Below are 20,867 nucleotides of genomic sequence, written 5' to 3' on the forward strand. Positions count from 1 at the left end.
CTCTCTCTCTCTCTCTCTCTCTCTCTCTCTCTCTCTCTCTCTCTCTCTCTCTCTCTCTCTCTCTCTCTCTCTCTCCTACCTCTGGCTAGTACTCATTCTCTTCCCATCTGGCGGTCTCTGCCACTGTCCCCTAAAATTGAGGCCATGAACAAACTTTGACCCGTTTGGTCTCTCTGAGCTAATTATACTTCTGCCCTAGGCTGTGAAGGATAGGCTTCTCTCTCAATGAGAACTGGTCCCAAGACAGCCATGGGTTGAGTCAGACTCTTCTCCCCCTTATTCCTTTTCTCTTTTGAGCATGGCAGTTGGTTGTGGAGGCAGAGATTTGCCAAGCATAAATCTGGGAGCACAGATAACATAATGCCTTGCTCCCCTAGAGGTCCACCTTCCTTGTGCAAAAGGCTGGAGCTGGGAAATGATCTTGGGGAGCTGTTACCCTTCTCCACAAATTACACCAGCTGTAAATGAGAGGGTACCATCACTGCCTCCAGCCCTTTTGAGTTCTTAATTAACTGGTCAGAATGTTCTTGAGTAAATTTCATTTAAATACGTGTCATGGGTTTCCCCCTACCCCTTTCTTTCCTCTCGTGGTCAGAAGCTCTCACTTGGAGAGGCATTTGCTGCCAGGTGCAAGAATTAAAATGGCTTGGGAGAGCTTGATCATATCTCCTTTCATTTTAAGTAAAATCCTATGAACTCAATGAAATAGCACAAATTCAAATTAGTCTGCCTTTAGTGAGGCTAATTTCTTTTTCTCTCTCTCTTCTCCTCTACCATTACCTCCCCTTCTTCAACAGCTATGAAGTGTGTATATTTGTAGCTCTGTGGATTTCCCTTTAGATCCTTCCTCAGCATTTTCCATATCTTCTTACTGTATTCTTCATAGTTGTCAAAATTTAACAAGATTATTGAACACAAGTTTGAATTGATACCGTGACAGACCATATCTTTTAGGTGGCTAAATATGTTGGGGGCTTATATTTTCAGATATATCTATAAAGCCATAATAATTTGTGTTCTTGTTCGGTGTTTCAAGAGGGATGGTGAGTGAAGTTTGTGCTGAAAGAGCTCATTTTTTGCTGCTGTGTGTGTCTGTGTCTCTGTTTTAGCCGGGGAAGAGGCGAGTGAAAGAGCTGGTGACTTTGGTACAATTCACTTCTTGTCCTCTGAAGTAGCAGGGCACAGTGCTGAAGTTTGATTTGATGAGATGTTGACGTGTTTTTTCTGAAGAGGCATTCAGTGGTTTCAGTCATGCCCAACTCTTCGTGACCCCATTTGGGATTTTCTGGGCAGAGATACTACAGTGGTTTGGCATTTCCTTATCCGTTTGCCATTTCATTTCCTTCTTTGTTCCAAAGAGTAGGTAGACCCAGGCAGACTTATCTGAGGCATGAAATCAAAAGGAAGGGTCACAAGCCTCAGTCTTCTACCTGGACTTATCTGCCACTTATTTGAAGGGCATATAAATCTGATCTCCAGCTTGGGACACAGGTGGCTTTACCTGCATGGCCTGAGGGCTATGGGAACCTCACTTTGACTAGTGGTGTTATCTGGGTTGATCATTAGTTCCTTCAGGTTTCTGATAGATTTCTATAAATGAACTCATTCTTGGAGGTGAATTCTCTGTTAAAATGACAATCATTTTGCTATGTTTTATTTTGTCTTTGCCTCCAAAGTTCCTTGCACATAGGAGGCAACCCAGCAAATGCTTCTTGAGTTAGATTGGCTCAGATTAGTTGGTGACTAATCAAAAACTAGAATATAGACAAAACTGTCATACTCGTTATGTGTAATGTTTAGTGGTGCCACAAAAATTTTAAAACCAAAGTTAAAGTTCTCTTTAGGAAACTTATATTTTAACATAAATATAAGTGAAGAACGTGGAAAGGGATGTCATTGTATCAAAACTTCTCACTTTATCAATAAACTGAGGTCCAGCATGACAAAGTGATTTGTCCATCATCACACTGACCAACAGTAATCTAGAAAAGGGGCAGTTAGGTGGTACAGTGGATAGAGTGCCAGGCCTGGATTCAGGAAGATGCCTTTTCCCAAATTCATATCTGGCCTCAGACACTGTGTGACCCTGGGCAAGTCATTTAACTGTTTGCCTCAGTTTCCTCATCTGTAAAATGAGCTGGAGAAGGAAATGGCAAACCACTCCAGTATCTTTGCTAAGAAAATCCCTGGAGAGTCGGACACGACTGAACCAAATGAACAACAGTAGCAGTCTAGCCACTTTACTTTTGTTCATTTGACCGAGTCCTTTCAGTGCGCCTTCAATTTCGGCTCTTGCCTAAAACAGGATGCCACAGACTTTTGGCCATGAAATACTTTGGAGCTTGAAGTACAGTATAATGGACCATATTAATATTGGTCAGAGGTTATGATGTATTGTGGAGTAGAGAAGGATGGAAGGAAGTGAGGAGAATAAAGCAAGTCTGTTTTCACACCAGAATTTTGGATATGAGCCAGAATAGCACTGGGCTTCTGTTGTTTGAGAGCCGTGGAAGTCTCTTGTGCTTGGAGAAAGGCTAAACGTTCGACGCTCCCCTTTCCTCCATGACTGTCAGTTTTCACTTCTGTTTTCAGGCCCCTTACCTTAGATTTCAGTCATATTCTCTCAAATTCAGCCAAAGCTTTCCCTTTGACCTTTGACTCACCTCCTCTATCCTACTCTCTTGTCCCAATCATACTTTATAGATTATAGACTACATAGTCACCATTGCATCATCTTCCAATTGCTTCCTGTTCTCACTGCTGTAAGCAGAGACTAAAGACCTTGGCCTCCTTTTTTGCTTGGTTTACACTGCCATGTACTATCTCCTCTCCTGCTCTTCCTTCACAGCTTCTGAAAAGAAAGTGCCTTCCATCTCCCTTCAGAAAATCACAGAATTTCAGAGTTGGAAGAGACCTCAGTGACCATCTTAGTTCAGTTCCTGTGACTTCCTGAACCATAGCTCAGTCCAGTTCTTCCTCCCCTGTCTCTGGACAGTATTATTAGCTTTACAATTTTCTCATGGCACCATTCTTCACAGCCTAGTTTGGAAAACACTGCCCTACTGAGAGAAAGTCTAAATCTTTATCCTGGCATTCAAAGTCCTCTACAGTGTGACCCGGGCCTTATGTTCAAGTCTTGTCCTTGCTGATTCCCTCATACAGACCTGCTCCATGCAGAATGTTATGGTCATTGTATCTGAAACACGTTATATGCCTTCCCTAGCTATGTTCCTTTGCTCATAGTATGTTGCCCCTGCTTGAAATGTTCTCCCTCAGTTTTGCTGACTGTCATTATCCTACCTGTTTCTAGTTTTTCTGACTCTTGTAACTTTCCATAGCTATACTAACTCATAATGATCTCTGTCCCTCCTTTGAACTTTGGGAGCCCTTAGTATGCATTATCTGCCACTCAAAATCATTGAGATTCCTTGTTGGAAAAGACTTCAGAAGCCATCCTTCCCATCCCTTAGCCAAGCAGGGAGCCTCTCTCCACAAACCTGGAAATTAGTCTTCTGGTGTGGGTTTGAAGTCTTGCAATGAGGGGAATCCCACTACTTCCCAATAGAACATATTCTTCTTTTGGAATCACTCTAATTGTTGTAAGGCAGTTTATCTCTGCATTCAGCCTGAGTTTGCCTCTTTGCAACTTCTACCCCTTGTGATGAGTAGAAGCGGATTCATAGTTCCTTTGGGGCCAAAGAGAATCCAGCTAATCTCTTGTGCAGGTGACAGCCCTTTAAAAAGTCATAGACAATCATCATACTTTTCTTCTGCAGGGTAAACATTCTCAAGTTCTCCAGCCAGAGATTTATGGTATGATTTAAGTTGCCTCACCATGAATTTCAGGGTTATTAATATCATTCCTAAAGTGAAACCTCTAGAACCAAACATAATTCTCCAAATGTCCTGGAACCAGGGCAAAATACAATGACTCTGTCCTCCTTAGTTCTGGAGGCTGTGCTTCTCTTGAAACAGCCTAATATTCTTTTAGCTTTTCTTTATTGCTGTATCACACTGCAGACTCATATTTTGTTTGTGCTCTGCTAAAACTCCGAGATCTTTTTCACATGAACTGTTATCTACTCATGCTTCCTTCATCTTGTACTTGTGAAGTTGATTTTTTGAACTCTATTGTAAGACTTCACATTTATCTCTATTACGTTTCGTTTTATCCCATTTTACCCAGTATCCTAGCCTGTCAAGCTATGTTTGGATCCAGACTGTAATCCTTACTGTTAACTGTCATTTGCGAACTTGATTGCTCACCGTTAAGCGCACTGGTAATAGCAGACCTTTAATAAATGCTGATTGATTGATTGACTTATGCACATATTCCTGGGACACTTCACTAACTAATACTTCCTTCCAACATAACGTTGAACCATTAACAGCTACTCTTTGGATCTGTCCTTTTATTTTCTTCTTCATCTACCTAACTATACTACTGTTTAGCCACGTATCTTCTCCTTTTCACAAGAATGTCATGAGAGATTTTGTCAAAATCTTTGGTAAAATCTAAGTAAACTATATCATCTTCATCTTCTTGTGACCAGGAACAATGCTATCAGAAAAAGAAAAGGAGGTTAGTCTGGCATGGCCTGTTCTTGATGAAGCCATGCTTTCATTTGGAGGATGTTTACTAACTATCCCTTTAGTAATACATTCTGGAATTTTGTCAGGAAGTATAGGGAACCACGTTGGCCTATAGTTTTCAAATTCTGATTTCTTCCCTATTCTTTTTTGAAAATCAGTTCATTTGCCTTTCTCCATGAACTGCAGCTCATCTAGACCTAGTGTCTTGAAGTTACCAGGGGCTACAAGATTCTTTCATATTAGTACTGGCACACTTCTCTTGGGAATCAGCTGACATTAGTTTAGCTGTTTTTCCCCTCCTTTTCAATCCAGATATTATTCTCCTTGGTGCAGAGCAAATAGAAGCAAAATTATGAATTGAATAGCCTTGTCTTCTGATGTCATTGTCTTATCCACCTTGAGCAGTGGTGCTCTCCCTTCTTTGATATATCTCTTTTCCTCAATCGAGCTTTAGTGTAACTTTTTGTTTTCCTTAACTGTTCTCACCAGCGTCAGCTCATTCTGAATTCTTGTACTTCTGATACTCCTCTTACAGAACCATAATGTGATTTTGTATTCATTCTCTGTGCCCTGCCCTTGCCTACATTTTGGGTCTCCAAAAAAGAATTTGACGATTTTCCTGTAAATCTGCAGTAGAGTCTAAACCAGAGGTTTTAAACATGTAGCTCACAGCATTCCATGGCCTGAACCAGATTAAAATGTAGTTCCTATATGATTTTAATGTGTTGATATATTAATTTTTTAAAAAAGAAAGAAAGAAACATGTATGGTTTTCTAAGTCAGTATGCAGCCTGTGGGGTTCCTTATGTACAATTTAGTGGCCCCCGTTTCTATTTCAGTTTGACATTCTCTCTTGTGTCTCTGTCTTCAGAATTTCACTCTTGAGCTTCTTGCCCCTCCTGCCCTGACTTCCAACTAGAATTTTATACCCTGGAATCTTACCTGTAATTTTTCTGATCTTTTGAAAACTGCTTAACTAAAATCTGTGGTTCATGTCAGACCCTCCCTGGCTTTCCTCTCTTCTTAGTAACAAATTCTCAGATAGACTAATCATGTCCCACCAAGATTTACATCATTTTCTCCCTCAGCAAACAGATTCTTCTTGGTTAAAATTCAGTCTGGAATAGAAGTTCTCTTATTGGTTCCTTTACCATTTGATGGATGATAATTTTTATTGTCAGTAAATTATTCGTGCTCCGCTTTGGTCAAAAAGAAGAGAGAGGCGAGAGAATTCAAGTTTCTCATCACTGTGTTGCTATGCCTCTTTCCTGGGAGCTTTCCTTTCGAAGGCTGCCTTCCATCTATTCTGTATGTATCTTCTATTTATACATGCCATCTACCCCGTTAGAATGTAAGCACCTTGAGGGCAGTGACTTTTTTTGCTTTTTTTGTATCTCCAAAGCGTAGCCTAATACGTGCATACTCATTAACTGACTGATGCTGCTTCTGATCTTCTCATGACCTCTCCTCAGTCTTCTTTCTTGCATCATTATCCCTGTCGTACTCCCTGACTGCAGGTGTATCCCAAAGTTCTCTTCTGGGCCTTCTTGCTATCTAGACTATGAATTCCTTGAGGGGACGGACTTTGTAGCTTACTAGCACTTACTAGCACTCAGCGTAGTACCTGACATGTGGGGACTCAAATGTGTATTGATTAATTGATTAATTAGGGACTTCATCATTCCAGTGGCTTGATAGGTTATGTCATCAGCTCCAGTGGCTTTAACCATCATCTCCCAGATGTATAGATCCAGTCCTGGATATATATTGAGCTCCAGACAGTTCCATGTCGCTAACTTCCTTTGAGATGTACCAGCAACTTCTCAAACTCAATGTGTCCTAAGCAGAACTCATGATTTTTCTTCTAAAACTCTTCCCTCTTTTAAACTTCTGTATTTCTCCTTATGATACCAACCATTCTTCTGGGCTCCAAGTTTGTAACTTTGGTGTTATCCTTGACTCCTCATTTCCCTCTATCCTGCTTTTCCAGTCAGTTGCCAGATTTCATCATTTCTTCCTCTTTAACATCTCCCACATCAACCCTTTATCTCTGTTCATAATTGAGGACCTCATTGCTCTCACCGGCGGCCTTCTCATTGGACTCCCCACTTTGTCTCTCCCAGTCCAGTCAGTCCTCTCCTCAGCTGCCATTGTATTTAATGACTTCATATTGTTTTGTATTTTACAAATATGTTCATTCTGTGTATATTTATCCATGTCCTTGAAGGTAGTAATTATTGTGTTTTTGTCTTTGTATACTCAGCACCTAGTGTAATGCCTCACGCTCTCAATGAACGGCCTGTTGGTTAGCTCATGTGGCCAAGTGCACTGTACTGGAACGTTTCCTCAAGGTCTATATCTAACGTTCTGCTTTCTGCTTGCAGGGTGCAGTGCCCAAAGGAAATGCCACAAAAGAATTCATCGAAAGTTTACAGTTGAAGCCAGGGCAAGTAGTATACAAGTGCCCAAAGTGCTGTAGCATCAAACCTGACAGAGCCCATCACTGCAGGTATGGTCATGTCGCTGCTGGGGAGTTCAGGTCAGATGAGTGACAACAAGTCTGCTGTCACTCATAGGTGGCTGACTTCAACTCTGTGTTATTAATTAAGGATCAGATATGGGTGAGCTCTGCAAATCTTGTTTTAGAGGCATGTGTGGCTTATGAATTTGTTTTCACACCCTCTTTGTGGGCACTTGTGGTTAAGAAGCAGCAGTTAAGGGAAGTGTGCATTCCTTTTTAGATAGCAGAAAAATAGCTCTTCTCTACTGTGTCAGGGAAGAGCACCCACTTTGGTTTTCCATTTGTGTAAAGTAGCTGACAAAATTCTTCATAGTCCTGGCTGTGAATTGTATTTTTATTATCATAAAGGCCATTTATAGTGCAGTTACTTTGTTTTTAAAAGCACACACAGGAAACTTAGTGACGTATAGATAGCCAGATGGGCATTGTGGATAAAGAGCTGGGCCTGGCATCAGGAAAACCTGAGTTCAAATTAGCCTCAGACACTTCCTAGCCTTGTGACAAGTCACTTAACCTCTGTGTACCTGTTTCTTCAGCTGTAAAATGGGGATAATAATAGCACCTACCCCCAGGGTTGTTTTGAGGATAAAATGAAACAGTATTTGTAAAAAGTTTTTAGCACGGTGTCTGACACTTAGTAGGCACTTAATAAATGCTTCCTCCTTTCCCTTCTCCGTGTGTGTGTGTGTGTGTGTGTGTGTGTGTGTGTGTGTGTGTGTGTGTGTGTGTGTGATAAAATCAGCAGACTTGGGATAATGGTGTTAGGAATGAGGCAGTATTGAAGGGGAGTATGGGATTAACCTGAGGTTACCATCTCAGCCGTGCTTTTTGTCAGCCTTGAATGAAGAGAGCATTAGGATGTTCTTCAGTCCAGTTCAGCCAATGTGTCACAAGTGCTTCTTTGGGCAGGGCATCATTCTGTATGCTGGGGATGCACGGACAAAGGCAGGCAGTGCAGGCAGCCTGGGGATTTCCCCTTGTTCCCACTACGTTCATGCTGGCTGGAAGGAGAGAGTACTAATGATTGGGGAAATAAGGGACTGCTGGGGGTGGGGAGGAATGGGGGATGGTAGCTACACTGAGCCTGTGAGACCAGATTGAGTTCCCAAGAGGAGGAAAGTGGGAAGAAAGATGTCCTGGCACCTGGTCAGCACTTGAGAACTTGGTGGGCAGGTGTGGAGGCATCAAGGTGGGAGATTCCACTGCAATTTTCCTTCTCAGAGTTAGCCCAGAAATCATACAGGGCTTATTTCTGTGACCCAGGTGCAGAACCCTTTTCCTCCCAGCCCCAAGTTTGAATGACAAGCTTTTCTTTAAGCATGATTAAGAGGTGAAATTTGCCTCTGATAATGTGAGTATAGTGATGAATCACTTCTGATTCTTAAAAGTAGAATTTAAAGAAATAGAGGAGTATGTGTACACATTAGTGTGTTAAAAATGCAATTTATTCAGCTCTGGCCTGGCCTAGCTTTCCATCCAATAAGCCTGCTGCATTCTCCTGCCTAATCCCTCACCCTCACCCTGTTGTGTCATGTAGAGTGTCATGTTCCCTTGGGACGGCTGAACTCCGCCGTTGCGTTCCTCGGGCACCTCCTCATGGCATGAAAACGGCTCTGTATTCTTGAGGGTACTGCCAACAGGGGACAAGCCATGGCAGGTCCTGTGAAACTGGACAGACTCTGAGACCAGGTGAGCAGCAGGCCTTCCCCTCTGTGTGTCAGCTGAGCTAGGCCCAAGGAGGCTCATGGCACAAAGGGTAAATTGTGCATCAGGGGAACATTACCCGCCTCAGTGAAATGTGGGCAGCCAGAGATACACAGGACAAGTCTGCTGTTGCCGTGGCATACGTATAATTAATAAAGAGAATTCTGGGGGAAATCTCCAAAAAGATACCATCACATGCTTCCTTTAGCTAATATATGGGTAGACATTTTCATAAAAGCTCTCATTCTTTCTGCTGGCCTGGATGAGGTCATTGTTAGCTTTGGCCAGTAACAGTCTCAAGACCGGGTTGGAAAATAGAATATTGCATTTCTTGTAGGATGATTTAATTTTATTTTTCTCTGACAGCATAGAAAAGGTTTATGGATGCAAGAGTGTGCTGTTTTTAAAGGCAAGGACGGAGAAGTTAAATGTATAGAGTGATAGCTATGGGATAACTGAAGTCCTTTCCTTTGTCTCCTGGGCCTAGCATTCTGCCACTGCCAGCTGCTAGCACTTTCCTCCCTGCCCACTTCCATGCCTTCTCACGTATGAGCTCAATGAGATATTGCTGAGCTCTAGTAAGCAAATCAGCTCAGTCAAAGCAAGAGTCACCAATTCAAATGAGCCAGAGCGATGGTGCATGTCACTTATTCATCCTGCAGAGAATGCTCTTTGGCAGCCGCTTGATTCTGAATGATATAAACTGTCTTGTTGGCCTACAGTTTGGTGCAGATGAAAGCACAGCCTTTGATTAAAACCCAGACCAAGGGGCAGCTAGGTGGCACAGTGGATAGAGCACCGGCCCTGAAGTCAGGAGGACCTGAGTTCAAATCCGGCCTCAGACCAAACACTTGACACTTACTAGCTTTGTGACCTTGGGCAAGTCACTTAACCCCAGTTGCCTAAAAGCAAACAAACCAAAAAAAAAAAAGCCCAGACCACCAGTCTCCTAGACAGAGTCAGTGCCATGGACCTGACTTAACTTGACAAGAGACCTACTTAATCTCTGTTTATATAAAAAATTAAATGTCGACCTCCTTTGTACTGTGTGTGTGTGTCTGTGTGTCTGTGTGAACTCCCATGGGTTCAATACTCATATCTATGCAGAGGATTCCCAGATCTATACAAGGTATATCAAAAGTCTTAGTGCAGTTTTTAGTGTTAATAGTAATGTTTTAATGTATTAAAAGTGCTCTTTTGGGACACCCTGTATATTGAACCCAAATATTTTTCCTGAGTTCCAGTCCCACATCACCAACTGCCTTGTAGACATCTCAAACTGGTTATCACATGTGAAACTCCATGTGTCCAAAACAGAACCCGTTATCTTTCCCCAGAACGTCCCTTTTCTCAGCTTCTCTAACACTGTCAAGGGCACCCCCATCCTCCCGGTCATCCAGACTTGCTGTCTTGGTATCTCTTCCTTCAGACTCACCCCAAGTAGCCAACCTGGTGTCACATTCTGGTGACAGCTTTACAGCATCTCTATTGTCTGTCCCTTTCTCCCACTCACCCAGCCTCCACCAGCTCCACCCCCTCATCACCTCCTCCTGGACTGTGGAAGTAGCCTTCTCATTGGTCTCCCCTGCTCAGTTCTCTCTGCTCCAGACCGTGCTCCACTTGGCTGCAAAAGAAGTGTAAGTGTGACTGTCACACACACACACACACACACACACACACACACACACACACACACACACCCACACACCTCAACACACCCTCAGTGCTTCCCTCCTCCAACATCAGATATCAAATCCTTTGTTCACAACTTGTCCTTTTGACCGTTCAGGATTCTTAGATCTTACCCCTCTACATTCCGGCCCCATTGACCATTTCCTAAAACAAGCACTTGCATTTCCCAGCGCCATGCCCAGAATGCCCTTCTCCCTCACCTCTTCCTCTTGGTTTCCCTGACTTTCTTTGAGCCTCAGCTCGTGTCTGTCTTTGCTGCTTCTCCCTCCTCCCTACCCCCACTAGCTGCTCATCTCTTTTTTCTGAGAGATTACTTTTCCTTCCATTCACACTGTGTCCCCAGCACTTATCTCAGTGCCTAGCACATGAAGGGCTTAAGAAATGCTTGTTGGTTGACTCATCTGACATACACTTGCCCTCCTAAACCAAGCCTTCTGCCCTGTCTCTCCCTCCTTCCCCCACCTCGAGTGACCTCACAGAATTTCCAGAAAGTTTGAACCGTGCTGTGCATCTCAGAAATGTGCTGCTTTTTCTTAACTCGGTGAGTCTTCTTCCCAGTGCTATGGTAATACCTACAGTCCTTTCCTTCCAAGGAAATACCTGTGGCCAGAGACCCTCCGTAACACCAATGCTATTTGCTACCCTCACTCAAAGCGCCTTTGGGGGCTGTACCTTTGAAAGCTTTCCTCCAGGTGTCAGCAGTCTGAGTCAAGTCCTGCTTATAGCATAGATGGGAAAGCTCTGGGACAGGTGGGTTGCAGGTGGTGGTATTCCTATGGCTAATATGAATTGCTCTTGAAAGAGGATGCCAAGGGGCATCTAGGTGGTACAGTGGATAGAGCACTGGCCCTGGAATCAGGAGGACCGGAGTTCAAATCTGGCCTCAGACATTTGGCATTTAACTAGCTGTGTGACCCTGGGTGAGTCACTTAACCTCATTGCCTAGCCAAAAAAAAGAGGATGCCAAGATCAGGGCCTTGAATGGTCATTCTTCTAGGGCTAAGAGAGGAGAGAGATGCACCATCACAACTTTACCTTTTTCAAGAGTATTCCTAACCTGTTGACAGGAAGTCTTTGCTAAGCCCTCTTCTCAGACATTCTCTTATTACCTGTTTATTCTGTACACAGATTGTACATATTTGTTTGCTTGTTGTCTTCCCCGTTAGAGTGTGAGCTCCTTGAAAGCAGGAACTGTCTTTTGCTTCTTTTCATATTCCCAGCACTTAGCACAGTGCCTGGCACAAAGTAGGCCCTTAATAAATGTTGATTGATTGATTGATTGGCCACCTCCTAGACATGTGAAACTGAAGTGTATTTGCAAGAAGAAGCATGATCCTTTAACCTCGCCTTCTTTTATCTTTCTTGTTTCCTAATTAAGTACTGTAGTCTTAGATTATTAAAGACCTATTTCCTGAGTCTTTCTGTTTTCCAAAATCTACATCACTGCTTTTCAGGCTTCATTTTGGTCCCTACTTATGTATTGATAAGAGGGGAGCAGGGAGTCCTGCCGATGAGGAGATAGCAGACCCCTTGGTATCTGTCGAACCCTCTGTCCTGCGCGCTGAGCAGAACACAGAGAGGTCCTTTCCCCCAGAACTGGCGTCTGTTTGCACTCTGCTAGAAAGCGTTCTCTTTCAGAGGTCGTGCGCCAAGTGCATCCTCTGGGTTTCATCAGACATTTGGAGAAATGCTTTGTGGTGGGTTCTTCTGAAATAGCCATTTAGAAACCTCCGAATGAAGGGTGATGTGTCTTCAGAAATACAGCTCCCTGATCCAGTGGGTGACATGTTTAAAAATTCCCTTCTTCAAATGATACAGATAAGTTCCAGACTTTGGAAATGGATGCCCTCCTCTCCTCTGCCACGTAGAATCCCTAGAAGGTGCCACCTCTTCCAGGAGGCCTTCCCTGATCTCCCCCTTCCCAAAGTTGTTAGTTCTCTCTCCCTCTCAAAATTACTTTGGATTAACTTATTTGTGTTCAGGTCATATCCCCTCAGTAGAGTATAGCTCCTTCATGTCAGGGATTGTTTCCAGTTTGTTAGATTTTTTTGGTCTTTTTCTCCCAGTTGCTGAGAATATGGTGCTTAATCAATCTTAGCTTGAATTGAATTCTTTCTGCACTTTCTTTGTTACTGTGTTTTTGTACCACCCTTAGTAGATTATGATGTTTCTGCTGGCCCACCACGTGCTTTTGAGTTGTTTTTCTAGTAGGGATGATAGAGCTGTGTGTTGAGTCATCACTCTCCCCTCTTGTAACTCAGTACTGCCCGTTGTCAAATTAAAGATGTTGGGAATACCACCCCATGGCCCTGTCTTCATTACCAGCCATTGACAAATGATGGAGCTAAGCTTCACAGACTTATTACTATTGAACGTGGCACCAAAAATGGAAATGGAGACCAATTTAAACACAACCAAAAAAAACAACCAGATTTAGTAGCCCCTTGTAGCTGTACGCACTCCTTCTTATCAGCTGAGCCTGTGTTTGAGCAGCTGTCGGCACCTCGGAAGAAAGCCTGATTTCTGCTCATGCTGAAGGACCATTCTGGCTCTCTTGGCCCAGTTCTGAACTTGCTGTCATCACTTTTTTGTTCTTCCTGAAGTATATTTGTTGTTCTTATCTGGCTGTACCACTTACCTTTATTCTTTTTGAAGTTACACCCTTCCTGTGTTTATACTTTTTCCCTTTTCAAGGACTGGGGCAGAAAAAAGAGGAATGGCTTTTGTGAGGGCTTGTTTGGACTCTTGGGCTACTTATATCAAGATGCTGGGTCTCTTGGCATTTCTCCATGGCCAGACTCTGCATTAGAAACACCCACTCACAAAGGCTCAGAGTAAATAGAGATAGTAGAGCCACTAGGAAACTTAGACCAGGGGTAGGGAACCCACAGCCTCAAGGCCACATGTGACATTCTAGGTCCTCAGGTGCAGCCTTTTGACTGAGTCCAGGGTTTATAGAATCAATCCTTTTATGAAGGGGATTTCTTTTGAGAAATTTGGATTCAGTCAAAGGCAGCACTTCAGGACTGGAGGGCCACAGGTGGCCTCGAGGCCACGGGTTCCCCACCCCTGGCTTACAGCCAAGAGCTCAGTTCCTTGGTTTACTTTATCGGCAGTGAATTTTTATGTTCATGATTAAGGAATTTTTTGGAAGGATTATATTCTGGTTCTGTTCTTGCTGCTCCTGTCCCCTTACCACTTCTGGAGCTTTCACACTCCATATTGCCCCTTTTTCCCAAAGCCTCTCCCTCAGTCAGATGCTTCTCTTGCAGATGGTAGCCTTTGTAATGTTAGCCGAGGGGAATCGGACACAAGTATGCAAGAATGGTAGCTAACAATGACTTTGGCCTGTGGTCTTGGAGTGATGAGATTCAGACTTTTCTAACATAATATCTTTCTCCCATCCGTTTGTATTTTCTTAAGTGTCATACATAGGTGGGGGAAAAATGTTCTTAGGTGAACTGGTAATACCAGAAGTCTTCTGTTTTCAGAAGGGTTACATCATTACCTTCTTGCAAGCATACACACTCAGTCTCTTAATCCTGGAATATTGCTGGATTGTCATTATGGCAGGTCACAGGGAATAAGGGATCCTGTTCTGTTTTTGGGGGTGGGCTTTGAGGCAGCTAGGTAGTATAGAATATTGGACTTGGAGGCAGAAAGTCCTGAGTTTAAATCCCGCTACACTAACTTTGTGATCTTGTTTAAGTCACTTAACCTCTGTCAGCCTCAGACTTTTCATCTGTAAAATGGGGTTAATCATAGCTTAATCACTCACAGGGTGATTAAAAGGAATTTGATAATATGTGTAAAGTGCTCTGCAAACCTTAAAAGTGCTGTATAAACGTTAACTATTTTTATTGTTATTATGTTTCTGGGTAGCTTGGTTTTATCTTTGTTTACATTTATCCTTTCAGATAAGCTAATGATATTTTTCAAGGTCAGCTTTATTCACTTTTTCAGTGTCTGTAAGAGATGCATTCGAAAGATGGATCACCACTGTCCCTGGGTTAATAACTGTGTGGGAGAGAATAACCAGAAGTACTTCGTACTGTTCACAGTAAGTTGGCCCCTCACCCCTTCCTGAGGCAGTGATTCCAGAAAGGGCTCACGATCTCCTGAATGTTGTAATGAGCCACTGACACTGTTCCCAATATACTGTCATGAGGATCGTGGCCATTTAGACAGATCACATACGGAGGGCCTGTATTTCTGTCTCCTTGAAAAGAGACTGTCCTGACCTAATGAGTGACATCATTTAAAGAATTTCATTTTGGTTGTTTGAAAGAACTTGAGATTTTTTGGAACCTTCCCAACCCATTCCTAGAACAGTAGAACGTGACAGCTAATGGTCACTGATAGCCAGGAATCATGTGCTGAGATCAGCCCTGCCTTGGATCTAACTCACAAAATCAAAACCAAATGACTGTTGCATCAGAGGAAAGGGACTGGGACAGCGAGGCTCCCTGGTTAGCGCTGGTGGCCAGCTGCCTGCATCTTTACCAAGGCTCACCAGGCAGAGCTATGCTCAAGCCAAAGTTGCTCTTCCTCCTCTACATCCTCCCTGACCCAGCCCACTGTCCCTAGGATTCTCACGTATCTGAAAGTCCTTAGACCCGATTTCTTCAGCTTACGCTAGCCCCTGAAATTGCATTTCTTCCATGTTTTTATTGCAGATGTATATAGCTCTCATTTCCCTGCATGCCCTCATCATGGTGGGATTTCATTTCCTGTATTGTTTTGAAGAAGACTGGACAGGTGAGTTTTCAGCCAGTGTTTCCTTCTGCCAGACAGAGGTTAAAAGCAAACTTTGAAGGGTTGGTCTTGATCTGGGGTTACTTAATTTCATTAGCTTCCCTGCAAATCATAGGAGAAAAAAAAAAAAGAGATCAAACCAATCTTAATAAGGCAAAGCAATCTACTCAGCTATTATAGTCTCAATGCAAAGTCAAGTCATGAGTTGCGATGAAGATTTTTAGAAGGCACTGGGGAAAATACAGCCAAGAAGAGCCATGTGCCAGCAGTAAGTTAGTGCTGGACCAAGAAGATCCGTTCAGGGGAGGAAGAGAAATGCTCGGCTCCCTAGAGAGGAAAAGCATTTGCTTTTTTAAATAAGGTGAGATAAGCAGTACAAGGCAGCTTGTTCTCCTCTGGACCAGCTTCACTTGAACCGTCCAGAGAAATCCTGGTGTTCTAATAGGAAGATGAATTATCCGTAACGAAGAGCACACAACCGTGTTTGTTTGTTAGAAATGGAGAAAAAGCATTTATTAAAATGAGACATTTAAGAGCAGATACCATGAAACCACCTCAAAAGAGCCTTCAGAACCGTACGGTTCAGCAGGTGCTGCCTGAGGAAGGGCGCTTGTGAAGCTGCACTTGTCGAGCTCAGAATCTTTGTGAAGAAATCCTAGAAGGTTGAAGAGCGAGGGCCCCTTTCTCCCTTTAAAAACATCGCCCTTCGTTGTATATGCAGGAATTAGAAAGCCACTTTTGGTGATCAGTTATCTCATAGAGGCATCTCAAGGATACTAGAATTTTTGTTTGATTAGAAAGTTGTCGTTTTGGTATGTCTTCTCTATCTTTATTTCCTCATTCCTGTCTTCCCATTCTTCTGTTCTCTGTTTGATGTCTACTTCTGTGTGTTATGGCATCACTCAGAGGAGAGGCATTGTCATCTCCTGTCACGGACCCCAAGCTTCTGACTTAAGGATGTGGATGGGGAAGGAAGTGGCGCAGAGATTGCCATGCCCTGTGCTTATTTCTCCTGATTAGCTAACACTGCAGGGCAGCACAGGCCAGGGTCCTTGGTCAGGCAGCAAGTTTTCCTCAACTGCACAGGCTACTATACAAGGAGCTTGGAATTCATATTAAAGAGTGGACTTGATCTCTGCCTTCTTAAGGGGCTTACAAACTAATAAAGAGACAAGAGAAAGTATAATGAAATCAAATAATAAGTGTTCATAGAAGGCAGATAACCATCCCAAGAGGTTCCCCAGAGTTTATGTCTGACTCTGGGGTGTGCTGTGATATTTAGGCACTTAAACTAATGTTAAAGTTAATTGGCAGCACACATCAGCTGGGGAGGGAACAGAGACATCCTAAAAATGTCCCAGAGATGGAGGAACTGTACCAGAACGTGCTAGAAGTAAGCATTTGTTCTCCTGAGAAGTGAGGGTGGTAGGGTAGGCACAGACTCCCAGGCACAGGGGTGGCCCATAACACAGTGACGTGTCTGGCGACCAATGCAGTTGCTCCAGGAGGGGACAGTGCCACATCTGAAGAGTTTGGCCTGGACTTTCATTGGCTTTGGGAGAAGAGCTCCACGGGACCCCCTTGGGTCCAGGCAGATGGAGGACTGTGGGAGGAGCCACAGCAAGAGGGCTGCTTTTTACAGCCATGCCCTGCTTACTGGGCTAGCCAGCTACTGATGCCAGCTGCGACCCAGCAGAGTGAAAAGGTGTCATGGCTGATTCACAGAGTTTTGTTTGCCGAAGTTCTTTTAGTCTCTCTCGAAAGAGAAGTTCTTTTTAAGAAGGGCTTTTTGTTCAGAAGCATTGGACCAGATGGCTGCTGAGGTCCTTCTTAACTTGAGATTCTGGCTTGGTGAGCTCCATCTCCCTGCACTGTTTCCACAGAGACAGTACCCAGTGGTAATAACAAAAGCTGTTATTTCTGAGAGCTGAGGTTTACAGAGTGCTGTGTGTGCATCGTCTCCTCTGAACCTCCCAGCACCCTGTGAAGTGGGAGCTGCAGCTGTGATTGCTGTCTGGCACAGGAGGAAGCCAAGGCTCCAGAGTTCAGTGACATCATCTGTCGATCCCTTTGTGCAGAATTAATACCGTCATTGCAAGAACCAGGTGGAATGCGAAGCAAGTTGGTGATTGTGCTTTACAAAACCTGCCAGATCAGAGGAGTGCCAGCCAAATCCTTCAAGCATGTGAGCCTTCATTTTGATTTAAAGAAGGGGAGATCAAAAACGTGTGTAGTCAGGAGGGAAGATGACACTTAGGGATGCTTCGAGGACTTTTTCTTCAGTACTTTATTCCCTACATTCCAGTTAGAATGATTAGGGCCCAGAAATCTTCAAACCCCAACAACTTGATGCATAGTACTGTCCCACGAGGCTGGAATTTCTTGTGTACTCACTGACCGGCCCTTGGAGGCCTTGTTCAGGTAAGAAGGGAAGGAAGCCTTCTCTCAGAGCCCAGGATCCCAAGGGCGGAGGCCAGTGAGATGATTGGCAATGGCCAGGAAGTCCCAGTCTAGTTAGGAAGAAGAGGGCATGTGCACATGGAAAATTAAAGAATAATGTAAGAGTTAAGTAATGGCAAACCTAGCAGTACAAGAGGTCTCCCAAGGCAGGCAGTGTTCAGTTACTTGCCAGTGAATGGCACAGACAAGGAAGTGCCCAAAGTTGGCTAAAAAAGATCTGAGACTCAGAATGGCGATGCTGCTCATGCACTGCCTACCTCTCAGGCTTGTGGAGAGGAAACTCGAAGAGACTCAGGGGTCTGTAAACTTTAATGCAAAAGAGGAGCATCGAGTACAGTGCCCCCACCCCAACCCCTGTGTTACCAGTGAGGAAACTGAAGCCAAGGGGAGGGAAGGGACTGGCCCAAGGTCACACAGCAGGGTCCTCCTGCCCTTTCTCCGGTATTCAGGGTACTGACTTCAGAAGGAACAGTCCCTGTGGAAACGAAGGCACAGGAGCCTGTTTTTGGTGGACGTGCTCTCTCCCCCATCATCTCCGTCATCTTCCCCAGAGACGGCATCGGGGTCACGGACTTGTCATTCTCCTGTTGTCCTCTCCCAGTCGCAATGCTTTTTCCGGTTGAAGGATACAAGTCTTCCGTTTTGGTTGGGAAAGGACTCAACTAAACTCAGTTATCAGACTGGCCTGGGTGTGTGTGTGTGTGTGTGTGTGTGTGTGTGTGTGTGTGTGTGTGAGTGACACAGAGAGAGAGAGAGAGAGTAGAACAGTGTGTTGTCAGCACGTGACGTGCCAGGGCAGCCCTGCAGGAATGGTCCCAGGCCAGCGTTGAAGGCCTCTTCCATATCTCTGTTTTGCAGAATGCAGCTCGTTCGCCCCGCCCACCACAGTGATTCTCCTCATTCTGCTGTGCTTTGAAGCTCTCCTTTTCCTCATCTTCACATCAGTAATGTTTGGGACCCAGGTACACTCCATCTGCACGGATGAAACGGTGAGTGCCCCCCTGCCCCTCCCTGACTGGTGTGACCAGCATGGGGACTCAGGTGTGCTCCAAGGCCCCAGGTAAAAAGGCTCGTGAGATACTAGGTCTTGCATTTACATTTACATTGTGCGGCTTTACATCTGAATCACTCTTACTGGGTCTATGTGAAGGGAATCTTTGGCAGGAATTTCCCCCATCTGAGATCAAGGCTAGTCGTTTGAAATGTCATTGAAGTGTTCTTATTACCAAAGGAAAGTGTTCCTTTTTGTACCTTGATAGCTCTGGGTTGCATTTTGATTTCAGTAAACTCAGGCCCTCAGAGCAGAGGAGAAAACACAACAAGAGCTGCAGTGGAGAGCAGAAGGACCGGTCAGGGATTCTGCACTGGTCACTAGTCCTTTGGAGGCAGGGCCACAGACTGACCTCAAGCCAGCAGCCCCAGGGCGATCTTAGAAGCCTGGAGGAATCAGCCCCAGGGACGTCTGCAGGAAGAGAACCTTGAGCTTCTGCAGGCCTGGCCCCGAGTGTGCCATGGCAACCTCCTTTTCAGTTAGAGTCACTGTGATCCTTGCCACTGCCTGCCCCCCAGCGGAGACAGGATGACTTCTGAACTAGTTTGACCAGCAGGGAAGAATGCCATCTCCTGAATGCTTCAGCAGCTGTGCTAGACGGTCATGCGATGGTCCGTGCATGCCTGTGCCTACATTGAGTGTCCCAGAAGTCTTCATTCAAGAAGCTGAGCAGTTTTGAGCTTCAGTAGCTTTCAATAGCACTGAGACTTTGGGAACACCTGTGTGTCCTGTGTGCACATGCACGCATGCACGCGCGCACACACACATTTATTTTAGCACACACTCTGTGCAGATCACCATTGTGGGCTCTGTGGTGAGAGTGAGGACGAGGCTACAAGAATGTATAAGACATTGTTCCTGCCGTCAGTGAGTTTTCAGTCCCGTCTAGAACATTATCCTCGATGTGAGAAAGTAGAAAGCTCGTGATGGTTCATGTTACTCACCCTCACAGCCTTCTGGGAAGGAGGCCATGAGAAAGTCTTTTTCTATCTGAGGAAAAGTTTCTTCTCCTCTGTTAGGCAAGTTTCTCTTCCTCACTCCTACCAGTAATATTAGTCCCCGTTAAGTCCATATTCTTACCCAGTGCCTCCACGTTATTAACAAAGTCTCCTACTGACCAGTTATTGGCGATTCCTTCCAAGAAAGAACTAGTGTTTGAACAAAGGCACTAATCAGGGTTCCTTTGAGTCAAGCCTTGATCACCCAGAACTGCAGGCTATCGGAGCAGGGTTCCCCTGAGGTGAAGAAGTTACAGGCGATTGGGCCAGGACCCTTCCCTGCCCCCGCTGCTGTCCCTAGCCGCTCTGACTTCTAGAAGGGGCAGAAGAGTCCAGTTGGCTCCTTTAAAGTAAGGGGGTCCTGCTGGCTCCTCTTCCTTCCTGGAATCAACAGTTGACAAAGAGCAGGGGCTAGGCACACACCCAGGGCCTCCTTTCACTTGGGGACCCTAAAGACATTCCGTAGTACTGGTTGACCATGGTAATGTAACTATGTGGTTTATCTTGGGTTGCGAGAAAAGGAATACCTTTGTCCTCCAGAGATCTGATAACAGCTCTAGACCCTGATTTCATTTTACTGTGTGTAAAGAATACTACTAAAGTTGTTTCCATTGCAATAGGGGCTGATTGGTCTGATTGTTTGAAAAGGTCTGTGCTCTTGCTTTTAACATGTACTAATTTAGTGTCTTCCTTTTCTTGTTGATGACTTCCCTCTTCCCTCATTTAAAGTTCTCTTCACCTTTTCCCAATTATTTGTGTATCTCTTACTCCTGATGCCACTCATATTTTCACTCTCTGGGAGCATTCCTGGGGAAGCTAACCACACTGGAAATACTATCTAACCTTTTTTTTTTTGTCTGCAAACTGGTCATGGTTTCTTCAAACAAATCTCCCATGAAATTGGTCCCAAATTAATTATCATTATATCTTTCATGATGTCAGGTCCTTCCTAGCTCTTACACTAGGCCTAACTTAAGAGCAAGCCACAGTTCCAGACACAAAAACTCCTTGTGCTCTAAAGATTAATCAGACATTGGAGGTGATTGTTAGATGTCTCCTACTTTTGTTGTTTTTTTCTCCTCTTTTTAAAAAA

At 44.3% G+C, this 20,867-nt stretch overlaps 1 protein-coding gene across 3 annotated transcripts in view; it reads left to right on the top strand.

Annotated features, from left to right (window-relative positions):
* Positions 1–20,867, top strand: part of ZDHHC3 (zDHHC palmitoyltransferase 3) — a 68,587-nt gene that overhangs the window by 34,057 nt on the left and 13,663 nt on the right. For all 3 annotated transcript variants that reach the window (XM_020987339.2, XM_020987340.2, XM_078151658.1), the window contains 4 exons: positions 6,978–7,102; positions 14,474–14,570; positions 15,187–15,268; positions 18,584–18,714. In XM_020987339.2, the coding sequence (XP_020842998.1) occupies positions 6,978–7,102; positions 14,474–14,570; positions 15,187–15,268; positions 18,584–18,714 (435 nt within the window). The remainder of the gene's footprint in view (positions 1–6,977; positions 7,103–14,473; positions 14,571–15,186; positions 15,269–18,583; positions 18,715–20,867) is intronic.

The sequence above is a fragment of the Phascolarctos cinereus genome, unplaced genomic scaffold, assembly GCF_003287225.1.
Source record: "Phascolarctos cinereus isolate Bilbo 61053 unplaced genomic scaffold, phaCin_HiC Scaffold_1;HRSCAF=81, whole genome shotgun sequence".
Taxonomy (NCBI): domain Eukaryota; kingdom Metazoa; phylum Chordata; class Mammalia; order Diprotodontia; family Phascolarctidae; genus Phascolarctos; species Phascolarctos cinereus.